We start from the raw sequence: 15,772 nt of genomic DNA, 5'->3' as shown, positions 1-15,772 counted from the left end.
TTTAATGTCTTTCTTATATTGTGGTGCCCAAAACTGCACACAGGACTCGAGGTGTGGCCGCACCAAAGCAGAGCAGAGTGGGGCAATCCCCTCCTTTGCCTGGCTGGAGATGCTGTGCCTAACACAGGTTATGAATGCCAGTTTCATAAAAGCTAAGCCACAATTCTCAACTGATTTTTTCTTTTTTTCTTCCTTCAGATTTATAGAGGTTTGGGTGGGGGAGTGGCTGACAATTTTTTCCAGGCTTTTTTACTTTAAAATTTATTGAAATCATTATTAAGAAGTAGTCAGCTAATAAACAAATGCATTTTCATCTAGTAGTTTCTTAACTTTTTACATGTTTCAATTTGTGGTCAATAAAAAGATTGTGGGGCTTTTTTTTAATATTAAAAAAATCAATTTTTCAGTGACAACATGTTTAATATGAAAATTATAACTTCAGTAAACATGTCAAATAAGGAAAGTAAAGAGTAAAACTGGAGTAATACAACACAGTATTGCAGTAAGGAGAAATTAAGGTTGGAGATATTATTCAGAGGTCATCAGTAAGTGCAGATTTATTAATCAAAATTTTAATGCTTGTACTGGGAAGGAAGATGACAGATTCTCTTCCTTCCCTTCCTTCTGCCCATTCCTCATGCTCCTGTGAATTTTATTCTTTGTATTTTATGTGTTGCTGGGAACTGGCAGAGCCTTGCCTTCCTTGACACTCTCAAGTGTGGCTGGCACTCCCCTGCCCACCTCTGCGGGAGGCATGGGGAATGCCTCAGCCTCCTCAGCGCTGCAGGTCATGGTCACTCGCTAATCCTGGGTGTAGAAGGAGTGAGGTTTGGGTCTTATTTCCAGTAGAAAGTCTACTACCTCAGACTTGCTATAACGGTGCTTTGTTTTCCATTAGTTCCTACAACAGGTCTCTGATGACAGCCTTCAGCTTAGATATTATTAATAAGATCATGTTTTCTACACTTCAAATTAGCTGTTAGCTGGCCTACTGCAGTTTTTGGTCAGGCAGGAGAAAGATGTCTCAAAGCAGGCATTCACCTTTCTTTGTTTACAGAACACAAGGTAGCCCATTCAGAGCCCACCTCAAGTTAACAGGAGGGATACTATTGATTTCACTGGGCTTTGGATCAGAGGCTGTGGAGTCCTAAACATGGTATGAATTAAGAAATAAAGGTTTATTACTTTAGCAGCATAGCAGTGCAGGACAGGGGAAGGGGAGCAGAAGGCCTGAAAGACCAAGGAAATCTCTCGAGACTTCCTAGAAGGTCTTTTGCAGCCCAGAAAACCTCCCAGCTCCAGTCCATGCTGTCGCAATGTGAGGAATGGCCTTCACTTCCATTGTGGGATAGAAAAACATATCATTAAAAAGCAGGGCAAGAAGGACACAGCTTGTGTGCCAGGCAAGACAGTGGCTGCATTTGTTCTAAACCAGTAAAAAGATCTGTGCAGACAGGCACAGAGACTATCATTTCCTGGGGACAGCCTATCGTGGGGTGGCTGGCAGGCTGCAGCTCTGTGTTTGCTCCTGTGTTACCCCAGCGAGATGCCGATCAGGGCACAGATGCCAAGGCACCCAGTGCCCCGTGGTACCTACCTGTGCCGGCAGGCAGCAGGCAGGGAGGGTCAGCTGGAGCTGGGTGTCAGGGCTCTCTCTCTCCAGGGCTGCAAATGTGTCCGTGGTCTGAGTGCTGCCTTTTTTCAGTGCTTTTACACAGCACTCATGGACTTCAACAGGAATGTGCATATAAGGCGAGCACCACTTAGCCCTTCATTCAGCCTGGCAGCAATTAAGGACAAAAAGCCCTTTAGAATGATTTTTACTGGTTTGTTACCCTTACTTGAAAAGAAACAGAGCGCAAGGTTTTCAGTGGGGTTTTGGGGAGTTTCTTTTTAAAATACTCTGCCATTGCTCATGGACAATTTAGTTTTTGAAAATGAAACACTACAGGCGATTAATCTACCATATGACCTAAGCGTCACTGTTATTTCAGTCACAAGAAAGCTTGAATTTCATGTGGCCAAGATTACTGAGGTTTTAAGAACATCAGTATCAATTCACTGCTACAATTGCTTTTCTCCATATTTTTGTTCCAGGGCCATAACCACCATTCTGACAGCTCTCTGTGCCTGATCCAAAGTCCCTGAAACCAACAGTGGGTTCTCCGGCAGCTGTTACGGGTTTTGCACAGTCATCTGGTTGAACCACTGCGTGTGCCACAGTGCAACTGATGCAGTAGTACCAGCTGCCCTCAGACTGTGATGGCAAACTGAGCAAGGAATTGATGAAATCCATCAGAAAACCACCAAAAAACTGCACCAGCAGTGAGACAAACATCGAATGATGCTGAAACAGCATTTAAGCATGGTTGTGGAGGTTTTAAACTCTCACCAGGCTCGGTAGCTCTATGATCTGGAACTCCACAAGGTGTCACAGGTCTCTTCCCTGTCTCCCCTCCTGCCTCTCCAGTGTGGCAGAATCGCCTCCTGATCACAGGATTGGTACCTGACAGGCTAGATGTGGCCCTGCATCCCTCAGAGCTGCTGGGCAGCACTCCTGCTCTAGCTATCTGGCCAAAAGCCCTGCGCATCCCCAATCTGTGGCCAGAATGAAGTGCTCTCCCTCTCCCTCCTCTACTTTGCACCTAACAGGGTGAAGGAGGAGCCAGGGAAAGCACAAGGGGAAGTGAACTTCTTTCTTTCTCTCCACTCTGCTAGGAATAAGGAGACAGCAGGGAAGACAAAAAGGCTGGAAGGGCAAGAGACGGAACGAGCAAAGTTATTTCTCCTAATTCAGTCCTTCTTTGAAGGCACTGTGATTTTAAATGGACTGAGAGGTATTTTCTTCTTTTGCTGAAGCACTAACAGGGAGCAGTTTTGCTTGACACTGGGGCACAGTAAGCAGGTCAGGCACCTTAAAAAAATGAATTTAAGCCTCACTTTCTGAAACCAAAACTCTCATGGCCTTCAAAGGATACCAATATGCATATTTACATTTAACTTGACTACAACTGCAAAACCTATTGGCGTCATCTGATTACAAATATTCTCAGTGCTTTTTAATGTCCGTCTAGGTATGAAATCTTTCCCATGTTCCAGTGCCATAATTCTGAAGTTAACCTGCCTGCATGCCCGCTGCCCTGTCTGGGTGCCCCACATGTGCTGTTTGTCCTGACTCTGCCTCTAGTGCTGGAACAGCAGAGCAGAGTGACACAACTTCAAGCAAAGCATTAGCTCTAGCTCTGGCTCACCTCAGCTTTGCCACAGCCTCCCCAAAGGCCTTTTGCTCATAAGAGAACATTCTGCATTTCATGTTTCCCTTGTAGATGTGTTTTCAGAGTTTTCTCTGCCTCTTTTTGTCAGTGATTAAAGACAACTGGCCGTAGGTGAGTTTGCATTAAATCCAATAGCATTAAATCCAATATTGTGTCTTTTACATAATAGCTTCTATGCACCAGGACTTATAATTTTTCTCATACTGCATTCACAAATTTATCCTCTCAGAGCAGAACTACTAGGAACAGACCTTTTGATTTCAAAGATGAAAAGATCATGATTTTACTGAAGGAAAAACATGGATTCAGCTGGGTGTAGGACTGGAAATGAATTTTTTTTCAGGATATTTATGTTTTGTTTGGTTATTTGTTTGCTTTACATATAATCCCATAGCAGTGGGTGGTACTCACATCATCTCCATAAACAAATGATCTGGAAAGCAACCTGATGTTTAATTTCCTTAACCCATCAAAACCTCCTTACCTCATACAGCAGCATGCCAATCTGAAACCTTGACTCAATATTCTGAGTAAATGGGGGGAGGAAGGACGAACTGCTGCTTTTTCTTTCCCACTTTTGTTAAAAGGCAACCAAGCATGACTCTTCCTACCCTGACTAACCTGGGTAGGTGCCAGATGGATTTTTCCTTTCTCTAGGCAATGGCTCAGGAATTTCATCTGGCTAGAGCTGGGGCTGTGGGCTTCTTGCTGGCCTTTTCACTCCAGCCTCCCCTTTCTCGGCAGTTAATCCCATCTTTCTCCCCACATCCACTATTAGCTGGACTGTACTGTTCCTTGACAATCAGCTTACAGCGGGGACTAAATTCTGCCTTTTCCTTCTGGAAACAAAGAGATGTGCCTGAAAGAAAAGCTTCCAGCCACTCACGGAATAAGAAATTAAAATCCTGAGGCAGTGCCTATGGGAGAAGAATGGATGGCTGGCCAAGACAGCATGCTGACCTGGCTCTTTAAAAATAGATTTCTTTTATGTAGTTCCCGATATTTATCATGGATAGCTAAACTTTAGACAACATGATTCTCAAAAATACTGTAAAGTCGACAAGGAAAATCTGATGTGCTCATTGATTAGAGCATTTTAACCCCTCTGGATTTAGTGCCCTACAACAAATGCCAGGACACAACATATATGGAATGAGCTTGGGAAATGAGTACCCTATTCTAATCCCATAACTGCAAAATGGCTTTCTATACTAACCAAAATATTTAATTGTTACTGCTTTTCCTAATGAGCAGAACTACTGAATACACTTCAGGGTTTTCTTCTGCCTAAATGATACCTTTCTTCCTTCTATTTCCTGTCAAACTCGCTCACATTCAAAAAAGCCTAAAACAAACAGAAAAGCTGTTGTACCTCATCAAATTATCTCCTCTTGTGGTGTGTAAGCAATGAAGAAAGCATAAAATTTGTAATACTCCATGTTACTTTTGCAATACTCTATGTTACCATGCTTTAAAATCTCTCCAAGTATTGAAGAGTTAAAGCTTGCTGTGTGTGCCTGTGACCTGGGATGTTAAGATTCAGCCAGTGTAGTCTGGCTCCTGCGGGAGAGCCCTGGCATGCAGACCCAGCAGCAGCAACCCAGCCCTGGATCCTGCCTGGCAGCTCTCTCCCAGCAGGAGCATTTCCCAGAGAAGCCTGCCCTTGCCGAAACAAACCTCACTGGAAAATGGCAGCTAAACCCTAAAGCAAAGAAAGCACTTTGGTGCTGAAGCCTCCAATTTCACCTGACAGACTATTACTCTATTTATCTGAACTGCACTCAGAAAACTCCAAGGATTCCCTCATTCTCAAAAGTATAAACAAGTTTCAGTTTCTCTTTCACTTAAAAAACCTTGTCTTTTCACTCAGCTGGCATCTGACTTGCGCTGTTAGATTCTGGGCAAGTTTTCACCACTGGGAAAGTATTTTTTTAGAGGATCTGCTGTCCCCACTCCTTTCTTTCACTTTTTTTCCCCGCCTCTCCCAAGGAATACTGACTAGCCTTTAAGAGAAAGAAGGTTTCTTAATGGCCAGTTCTGGTGAAATTAGCTTTTGAAATTTGAGCACATTTTAATATAGCATTGTTTCCAAAAAGTAAAATGTAGAAGGAATAACACCACCTCTCTGTGAAACACAGCATCTTCAACAAATAACACTAGCTCCCCCACCACCCACACCTAGGCTCAACATCATATTTTCACTGAAAGTTCCTAAAATACATCTTTAAAGATAGCAGAGGTACATATTCATTATTTTTCTACTATTTTTTTTCCACATACAAATTGAGTACAGATTACATCCCTGCCAATTTTGTTTCCAATAGAATAGGAAAAATAAAACTATAACAAATTGCTTTTATTACTTCCTTAAACAAGAATTGAAACTTGTCCAAAAAAGCACATCAAAGACTAACTTTGATGACTTGAGCTTTTGCCAGACACAGTGGTGATATAATAAAGCAAAAACTTAAATGCGTATTAATAGAGGAATAAGCAACTGGGCATTAAAAGAATGCCTGATTTTAATAGCACAAAGTGGGTTAATTGGTTCATTGATGGCTTGCACTAAATATAAAGCAGATTTTCAATGGAAATACTGTATGATTTATATCATGTTGTCTCTATTCCTAAATTCCTTCAACACCAAGAAGCCCTACTGACTTTGGGAGCATCTTGGTGTGCTGTGATGGTTCGTCAGGCCTGATTAGCAGCACAGTAATTAAGCATGGCCTTGAAGAAACAGCTTCATTTATTTGGCACAAGAGCTATGAGTACACCAGGGAACCACTTTTTGTGTTTGTCTAGTTTCCTCCCCTTAGGGTGTAACACTGCTATGCCTGAAACCACCAGGAACTTCGCAAAGGGTTTAAGGGGAACCAAGACCAGATCTCACGGGTCACCTTGCTTTTGGCTGGGGAGAATTATACTGGAAACAAACTGAACCTTCTAAGTGACACCTGTGGCTCTAAAAAACATTGTCTTTACCTAACCAAGGGTTGGCTCAGCACAGGGGACACATGTGGGGTAGGAGAGTGTGGGCCCAGTAGTGCAGGTGTGGCCAAGATGCTCTGCACTCTGGCCAGTGTGGGGAGCAGGGACTGGCCACCACCCCGGGGCTGCTGCCTCCTGGTGTGGGCTTCTTTGACCAGCTGACTGGACCTGGGCGCCAACTTCAGCACTGGGTTATCAGCTCATCAGCTCAACTTTCACTGCCTATTGCACCTGGGGCACCAAGAGTAGTGCTTGGCCTTGCATCCTGGGAGGGCAGGCATGGGCTTTAACGCAGATAAAACACAGCTTGCTTCTCCACTGCCACCCGCCTCTTCTCTGGTTACAAGAAGAAAAGAAATGTTTCAAAGCAAAACCCCATGTACTGACTCTCCACAAACACTTCCATTTAGCCAAATGATACAGTTTACTTAAGCACAGACCAGAAGGAAGGCGAATGCAAGGGAGAGATCTACCGATGTATCTAAACCTCCCTTTTCTAAAGCCATGCACGAATCTCTTTTAAATGTATTACAATTCATCCTCTGTTTACTTTAGGCAAACAGAAAAACTCATGGTGGAGCACTCGTTTTCGCAAGCTAATCAAGAACATTAGGTCTCAACAGATTCATTTAATAGAAATATAATAGCCATTCCTGCTTGCTTTTAATCTCGTCTAGCTGCAAATGCTAAAATGAACAGCGAATTAACCCTGCCTTGGAACAGAGATTCTTTCACAGCTGATATCATCTCTCTTATGGCTTGTAAACACTCCAGGCTCCCTGTATGTGCTTTCCTGGCTTTCGCTCTTTCCCCGCAGCAGAGGAGAGGAATGGAGAGGAGAGGAGTGGAGAGGAGAGGATGCTTTGGATTGCATGCAGCTATGAAGGGGAGGAATAGGCGAGCTCTAAAGGGAGGATTGCCTGTTAGCACAATGAAATGCAGTGCTGCCACCTGAAAACAAGGCAGAGATAAAAGGTGGATGGGAGAGTGAGTTTTGGAGCACTTTTGAGGAAAGGGGGGGGGGGCTTTCTGTGCATGACCAGCCACTCCCTGCATGGCTCTCCCTGATTTACCAGTGCAAGTCAAGGTAGTAAGACAAGGCCATTCACGTGCTGACATCAAATATAAGATATTTTTCAAGCAATTTGAGATCTTAAACTGTTCATGGATAGCAGAACTAGCATTAGAACGTGAAAACAGTAAAAAAACCTATCATATTTCGTAATGTATGTCATAATGAACAAAAGCCTTTAAAAAAACGGTTTTCACTGTGCTAAAGTAACAATCTAGACTTGTTGTAAGTATGTTATTCTTACAAGTAGTTCGCAGTTATTCTTGAAGGCAAGTCTTGGAGTTTCCTTAGCATAGTGCTGCTGGGGAAAATTTTCAGCATGTCCATCTTCATCTCTAGCCTGAAGGGAAATATAATGGCCTATTTAGGGACTTACAAATAATGGAAGGAAAAAAATAGCTAAAAGCATAACAGCTCAGATCATTAAAACAGACGGGAATCCCAAAATACAACATTATTAAAAAGTTTCTTTAAATAGTCAGTACACCTTTTAGATACGAGAACTTGGGATGCTGTTTTCTTACATAGCTTAGATTGAACATGCAAATTCATTGTGGAGTAATAATTAAAACAACAAAAGACAAAACCAAAATGAAATATTTGAGCTGGAAACTGTGAGAAACTCAGGGTTTCAATTTACTCCATTGCATTTTTCAGGATTACATTACATATGTACTTGTTTAAACTTTTTGACATGCTTAAGTGATCCCTAGATAATGTACTTGTATTTTCAGTTTAACAGTAAGGCCGAAAAAAAAAGTTTTCATACTCATAATTTACATGTAATACTATTACAAATAAATTGATTCCCCCTCCATGTTTTAAGTGAAGCTTTGAAAGGAGCAATCATCTAGTGAGAACAATGATCCTTCAGTCAAATGTGGTCAAAATATTTAATGACAAAGATGCATTAAAAGTCACTGGTTATTTGTAACTACGCTGTTAATTAAGAAAGCTGAAGTTTAAATGGAGACATTACCAGAGCCCATTAGCAATCCTGCTCGCATATAGTATTTTTCCCTTCTCATCTCGAGCGTTTTCTGCTTTTGAGTTAAAGCAAAAGGGAGAAGCAGGTGAAAGGAGGAGTGTCAGCAATACGCTCATTACACTGTTCATTTGAGTGACACTTGCACTCCGTTCCGCTCCATCTCATCTGATTCCTGACTGTTCGCTCTCTCCCTCTCACAGCCTCCCGAAATTCACAGCTGAGCTGTCTCCCTCACATATGGCTTGCATATAATTATGCACATTCCATTTTACACTGCATTAAAATGATGAGCTCCTGGCTCCCTGCCAACCTATTTAAATCAGCCCCTGCCCAAAGAAGCCAGGGAGAGGAGGAGGGCAGAGGCGGGGTGACCAGATCGGGGGCGAGGGGTGTGGGCAGAGGCAGCGGGGCGAGGAGCAGGTACCCTGCTCCCCATCCCTCCTGCTGCCCCGTGCGTGCTCCTGGGGCGGGGGTGTCCAGGGATGCCCAGGTGCCATCCGGGCACACCTCGGCGCCTGTGGCAGCACTGGCATATTGCTCGCCCCTTGCGCAGCGTGAACCGCCTGTCGTCGCATGTCACACGCCCAGCACTCAGGCTTTTCAGCGTTGGCATTCATGAAAGATATTTACGCCTTGCAGGCTCTGTGACTTGTTTGTCTTCAAACAGGCTTCTGCCTCTCCCCGAGGAGACGGGGTGGAAAAGGGGAGACGTGGGCTAACAGTACTGTCGATTTTTAGGAAAACATGAAGGGTCTGCACCTCAACGAAAGCCCCTTGACTCCAGCAGGCTCTGACTCGGGCCTCTGCTTGCCAGCCATGGGGCATGAACACAGTTTGCCCAACAGAAAATGCCATTTTTAACAGTGCAAAATTAGTCCAAAGGTGTATTTTGAGAAGTACCTAAAAGTGATGATTATTACAAGAACTGGGAAGTGGGAAACAAGTTTATTCTGCTTCTAGCAGTTTATAGGTATTTTCATTCTACACCCTCAATAGTTATGGGGTAAAAAATGTTTAAAATTTTTCTTTAAAACCACAAGAAAGAGGATTCCTGAGCATCTGAAATCACTCTTATATTGACAAAGGTTTGAATGCATTCTTATTATTAGTTTGAAACTGAAACCTCTCTGACACAATTTGTCTACCTCCATGCTACATGGAATACAAAGTTCAAATCTGTGTTTTCTGAACCTCCCCCCCCCTTACTCTCCCCACCCAAATTCTCATTCTGAAAACAAACTTTGTCCTTTCCTCTCCTCCATGAAGGAATATGGGCAACTCACTGAAGCTCTTCCAGGTCATCTAGATGACAACTGGGGGATGAATGCCTTAAAAATGCCTTGCACAAATAGAAACAGACCTGTCAGCTCAGGAAAACAGATGCCAATGGGATGCTCAGTGATGGACAGCTAGGGAGATATTGGTGGGGCACAGGTGTTGTGTGGGGCTCTGAATCGCTGTTGGTGCCCCCAGATCCCTGAAATTTTATCTTGGCACCACGCAATACATTGTGCATGTGACGGCTGGCACACTGTAACCTGCCAGTGACCCTCTGGAGCGTTATCTTGCTGCACACACACACCTTGTAAAACAAATGGATATCAGGGTGTTTGCAGTGCATCTGTCAAAATATAGAGGCAAACCCCACTGACCTTGACCCGCTTACCAAAACTACCAGTTACACAAAGGTTATTCACCCCTGCTCATGGCAACATGCCCCTGCTCCTACTGATCCAAACTTCGCTTTATTTAATTTTGGATGTCACTGAAATTTCTAGTATCAAAACCTGTTTAGCTACATACTGCCATAATTTGCTCAGGCAGCAGAAATATACCTAATTTAGCTAGCTGGTTTCCATTGTGAAAAACACCTACTCTGACCAGGACTAACTCTCCAGTATCTTAACATTAATTCATTACTACCATACTCCAGTTGTAAATAATTTGCAGAAGGAAACACTCTTAAAATGTTCATCCCTGTTCTAAGCACATTAAAAAAGTGGATCAGAATTTATCTTGCAATGGTAATATTGTGATATAGCTGTGCCTACACTGACCCACTCTCAACCACTGCTGCACACCAGTGACTGCCTTGGTTCCCCAGCATCTCAAGCTCACTCGCAGCAAGCTGGCATCTACAGCTTTGCCATCAGGCCTGGCTGCCATGGGAGGCTATTGTTGAAAAGAAAACAACGGCAAAAAACCCCAAGCCAAATCTGTGATCACTCTGATTTTTTTAAAAAAAGCTTTAATACTGCTAAAATCATTATTGGAATGCTCTCATCAAAGAATGTATGTCCGAACTGCTAGATGTGATTGATTGCATGTATGTAATATATGGGACAATATGACTACTCTCACAGCACTTTTTGTTCCAGGACAAAAAAGGCATCAGCTCGTGTTCTGAGGCCTGGAACCATGGTTAGCACTGCTAGTTTTATCAGTGCAAAACTGCTGCAATTTCACTGTGGCAGTGCCTCTCCTGGGATTTACTGAATCTCCTAATTCAATACCCTCTACTGGCAGACAGCCGCCTTCCCGTCAGCTGCATGGGATCTGAGAGGGAAACCTGCCCATCGCCAGCCCCTGGGGACACTGGGCTGGACACTTGACAAGACCAGTGGCACACACACACACACAGACATCACCTTACTGCTACTGCCAGCATAGAGCACATTGCCCAAGGAGCGGTGTGGCAAAGAGGATCTAGTGAGGAAATGGCAGTTGACTTGGTGGAGGTGGTCTGGCTGTAAGGTCAGCCTGATGATGGGTTGTGTGGGAAATCATGGCCTTTAATTGCAGGTTAGATATCAGGAAGCCCTTCTTAATGACAGGTACAGCAAAGCACTGGAGCAGATTGCCTAAGGAGACTGTCAAAGCCCCATCACTGGACATTTTTAAGAGCAGATGAGGCAAACATCTGCCAGGAATGACATACATGGAGTAGCTCCTGATGTGGGGAAGCTGGACAGATGAGAGCATCTCCTGTCCTAGGTCCCTTTTTTCTCTGCTTTCTACTGCTGAGCTTTGAAAGAAAATGGCAGGAGGCTAAGGAAAAAAAAAATTAGAAAAAAAAACAAACCAGAAAACAGGATCTGAAAGGACCTCTCTGAAAATAGCACAGCTTTTGATGTTCAGAGATATGTCTGCTCATTAATAAGTGCATGATGACAACTATCTTTGGCTACAGAAACTGTGCTATTTGCTCGTAAGCCAGCCAGCCTATATTTGTGAAAGATGCCAATAGTTTGGAAACAGACTATATATTCAGTCAAGATTCCTTTTTTTAACACAACGGAGGAAGAACAATCTACAGCAGAATTTCATCCTCTCCAAGGAGCGTGGATACTTGTTTCTCCTTATTCTCAGAAGAAAATTATCTTGATCCAGACAGAGGATTTCTTAGCTTCAGTGTAAGTCTTTTTATGCAGCTTTAGCCTTGGAAGAGGAAATCTGTGCTTACATTTTAATATTAAGGGCAGGATCTTATGATAGTATAAGTCACAAGGCAGGTCGAACCAAATAATTTATTAAGATGGAACTTGCTCATTCAAAGCTTCCACTAAAATGGGACAATGCATTTGCAATGAAATCCTACTGCTTAGTCCACAAAACTTTAATGCCACTTAACCAAAACCACCTAACATTAAGAGCAACAGTCACTTGAGTAAGGCAGAGTGACAGAATATTAGTCTGCTTACTAGGGATAAAATTGCCGCCTAATTTCCATAAATGTCCTTTGAAACAGATGAAACACGGGAATGTTACCCCCAGATATGTTAAAGGCAGCAGGCATTAGTTGGATGTCTCTAGTAGGACAGAAAAGAAGCTGCAAGGAGCTCAATAGCGTTGCTATAGAAGTGCAGATGACTGCATGGAGGCTCCTGTCCCGTGGTGATGAACAGAGGAAGTTCACATCACCCTTAATACTATTGTCTCCAGAGGCTGGCTGCAGATGGAAACTGAAAGCTGTGCTTCCGTTTCCACCACAAAGGTTATCTTTCCTTTCACTGAAACTCGAAGGAAATCCTCAGGGAGACCCTAATCCTTGAAATTCTAGTTCCTGTTCATTTCTGTTGTCCCAGATAATCAATTATCATGCTCTCTACATTCACTGCACCAGCAATAGTAAAAATAGTACTAAACTTCCACCTGCTGGGTATATTTTTCCCAGAAATATGAACATACTTGCTGTCGTGGTGGGGGAGCCCAACATCAGGGTCCTGGGTGGTGGTGCTGTGCTGGGAATGGAACAGGGCCAGGGAAGACGGTCCAGAGAGGATGTTCCCCGGTTCAGCAACCACTCAGTTACAGGAATGAGCCAGCCCTCAGCTCAGAGAAAGTCTTCCCTCAGGAAAAGCTCCCACTAATGTTTGATGAGAGGTTTGCTCTTCACAAGGATTTCAGGATTTTCCTGAATCACAGAGTGATGGAATAAGCGGTATTTATTTGCTTGTTGCCTCTCTCAGCTGCACTCTATTCACTAATCTCCACAGTTGTAGTATTTTACCACTCCAAACCTCTAAAATCTTCTCAAGCTTTTTGAAAAAGTCCCAGGTATTTTGAAAACATGTCAAAACAAGGTTGCATAAAATCTCCCAAGACTCAGATCAGTGAAACGGAAGGACCAAAAACCACACTGGTTGTTTATCAAGCTGTTATCATTTACATCCCACAAAAATTGAGGTTATCCCTTTTGCCTGACCTCCTGTGACCAGTACAGGTTAGAGGTAACCACCCTACCCAACATTTTCCAGCCTGGGGTCTCTTTACCAGCAGTGGCTCTCTGCACACTTGGTGGTGGTCTACGGAGAGCTTGCAGGTCACGTGCTACTAACTCCCCTTGTTTCCAGCTGCTAAAATGCATTTAAAGACAGCTAAAAATACATTAAATACTTTCCTAACATTATTTTTCCATGTAAGCAACTGCTGTAGTCACCACAGGAATGTTATTTGATCGCCAAGGGGAGGGGAAGTGGTCCGCGAGACAATCTGTCTACTGGAGGTGATCTACAAAGTTAAAAAGAAATTCGGAATATGCCCTCTTGTAACTTCTTTATTAAGTATGCAAAGAAAAACCAGAAGGGCTTTTGCTGACTTGTTGCCTCCTCTTCTCTCCCCAAACACGCCACATGAACACATGTACCAACACACATGTGCACATCTCCACCCAGTACTTAAGTTAGGAACCGAGACCTTGTTTATGCTGGAAGAAGGCACCAGTGGACAGAAGCCAGCCGAAAGGCATCACCGTGACAAGCCAAACCTTGGGACTGCACGTGCAGCTCTTCCCAGGTCCTGAGAAGAGGGCCTACTGCAGGAGACAGGTTTTGTTGCCGTTTTGTTGCCTGGGATCTCTCCACAGACTTCCTTGAAGTCTCCCCCTAGCACTCAGCTGCTCCTGGCTCCTACACATTAGAGTACATAACACAACTGTGGAGTCCCTTTCCCAGAGTGAAGTTACATGGTCCCCAAGAAGGAGCAAAGATATCCCTGCAGAGATGCAGTCCCTAAGGAGTTGCAGAGCCTGAGGTGCAATCCCCTGCAGGCATCCTCAGCAAGACAAGAGTCCCTATCATTGTCACAGCTCGTGCTCACAGCTGCTCTTGCCTCACTGTGACATGTCCAGTACAGACAGTGATGAATCTAGACCCAAACTCTAACCTTTGTTCAAACTTCAGTTGCCATTTCAAAGGCAAATACAAAATCTGAATGCAAAACTACTAGTGGCAGACTGGATTAGAAACACATCTCTAGTCCACATGTTTAGGAGAAGGTTTGGTGTGGAAGTGACTTCAGGAGCCAGCAATCTGGCCAGTGTGATTAAGCCCTGAGAAAATACATAATTCTGAATATCCTGCAAACTTCTCCACTGTGCTGACAGATGAAATACTCCCTGACTTCAAAAATAAATAGTCACCAGGTCAAACCTGCTATTCTAACCAAACCCAGCCCACACCACCTCACCATCCCTTTCTGAACACATGTAAAATCTCCTGACAAACAGGCAGTTTTGCTGAGAAAAGCCGACCCAGAAAAAATGCATTACAACAAAGAAGGAGAAGGTGCCAAGCTGTGGAATGATAGGGCAGTGTTTCTGAAATTATCCTTGTCAAAGCAACTGAGGACTGTCACGTTCATTTTCTTGCATAACTGAAGCACATTAAAAAATCCAAACAAATCTGCCTGCAAATCTGAAAAACAGTTATTTAAGGATCTTTTCTTTTTTTTAATTTTTTTTTTTAATGTTTGTCTTCCACAGGCTATGGTTCTGAATGGTCCAGCTTTATGTATTAAATTTTTCACTCAGGATTTCATGGTATAAAATTCTCCACAGTGTATGTTTAAAATGCAAGCTGCAAACTCCATTATAATGTAAGGAATCTTATAAGTGGATCAAAAGGAAATACTAATAACAGTACTACTCTAGTGCCTGCTAAAGTAATAACTTCCATCCTACTTCATTTAAAACTTACACCAAAAAATGGATTCACCTTTCTGGATTCTATAAACATTTTCCTCCCCTTCCCCCAGTTTTGCTTCATATACTTTGTAGAAGAACCCTGACTTCCTGCTGGACTTCTCATCCTTCTAGGAAAAATCAGGATTTTCTTTTAATACAGTTTGCAATGCTGTACATTTTTGGCCCTTTCTACCACAGTCATAAAATACCTAGAAAAAACTGGTGATCATTTTCAGCCTCCCAGTACATCCAGAAAGAGCAACTGAAGCAAAAATAGCAGTGTCTACTGCCCTGGATCGCTTTTCTGATTTTTGTAGGAAGAGGAGTAGAAGGTTTGAAATGTTAAATGACTCAGGCCCACAAGCAAGCCGAGGTGGTACAGCCTTGATCCAGTTGCTCAAGCAGGGAACTGCCTAATGGTCTCAAGTGAAAACTCTGCATTAAACCTCATATTCCCACTGCATTCCAGGCTTACAGACTTTTCCTTCCTCTATCGGCCAATACCCGGGCAGTTTCTGCAGCTTTCCCACCTTCCGCAGGACTGCGCTACCCTTTCCCTGACAGCTCATGGCATGGTGATGTATGAGAAGTGTTCAGGTGGCTGCCTCAAAAGCTAATTTTTCAAACTGCACAAACCTTTAACCATATAATAAATTTTTTATAACCACTTCCAAATTGTCAAAGAATAAATATAATAACAAACACATAACATTGAAATAATTTGAAATAAACTTTGTTTATTGCCCCTTTGAACATTTTTTCAGCAAGTCACAGCTGCGTGGGATCTTCATAAACGTGAGCCTATCCTGCTAATCTCCCTCCTGATTCACGACAGGCCGGATCCAGAGACACTAATGGACCATGCCTGACAGTTATTGCAACATATTCAATACACAGCCTAAAATATGGCCAGGAAAGAAATGAAAATATACTACAGACTTGCCGGTAGCTTCCATTTTTGTAACGGGTAGCTCGCACCAGCA

General features: G+C 43.1%; 1 protein-coding gene across 2 annotated transcripts in view; it reads right to left on the bottom strand.

Moving 5' to 3' along the window:
* The window catches only part of LOC121658890 (sine oculis binding protein homolog), a 99,139-nt gene that overhangs the window by 27,928 nt on the left and 55,439 nt on the right, over positions 1–15,772 (bottom strand). The window contains exon 5 of one of the 2 annotated variants that reach the window (XM_042016367.1): positions 7,583–7,678. The exons of the other annotated variant lie outside the window; for it this stretch is intronic. Coding sequence (XP_041872301.1) covers positions 7,583–7,678 — 96 coding nt within the window. The remainder of the gene's footprint in view (positions 1–7,582; positions 7,679–15,772) is intronic. 2 annotated transcript variants of the gene reach the window in all.

The sequence above is a fragment of the Corvus kubaryi genome, unplaced genomic scaffold (genome assembly GCF_017639235.1).
Source record: "Corvus kubaryi isolate FWS band 111438036 unplaced genomic scaffold, C.kubaryi_AGA036_p1.0 split3-73, whole genome shotgun sequence".
NCBI classification, from domain to species: Eukaryota; Metazoa; Chordata; class Aves; order Passeriformes; family Corvidae; genus Corvus; species Corvus kubaryi.
Note: the sequence above shows the minus strand (reverse complement) of the source record. Positions and strands in the feature narration are given on the sequence as shown.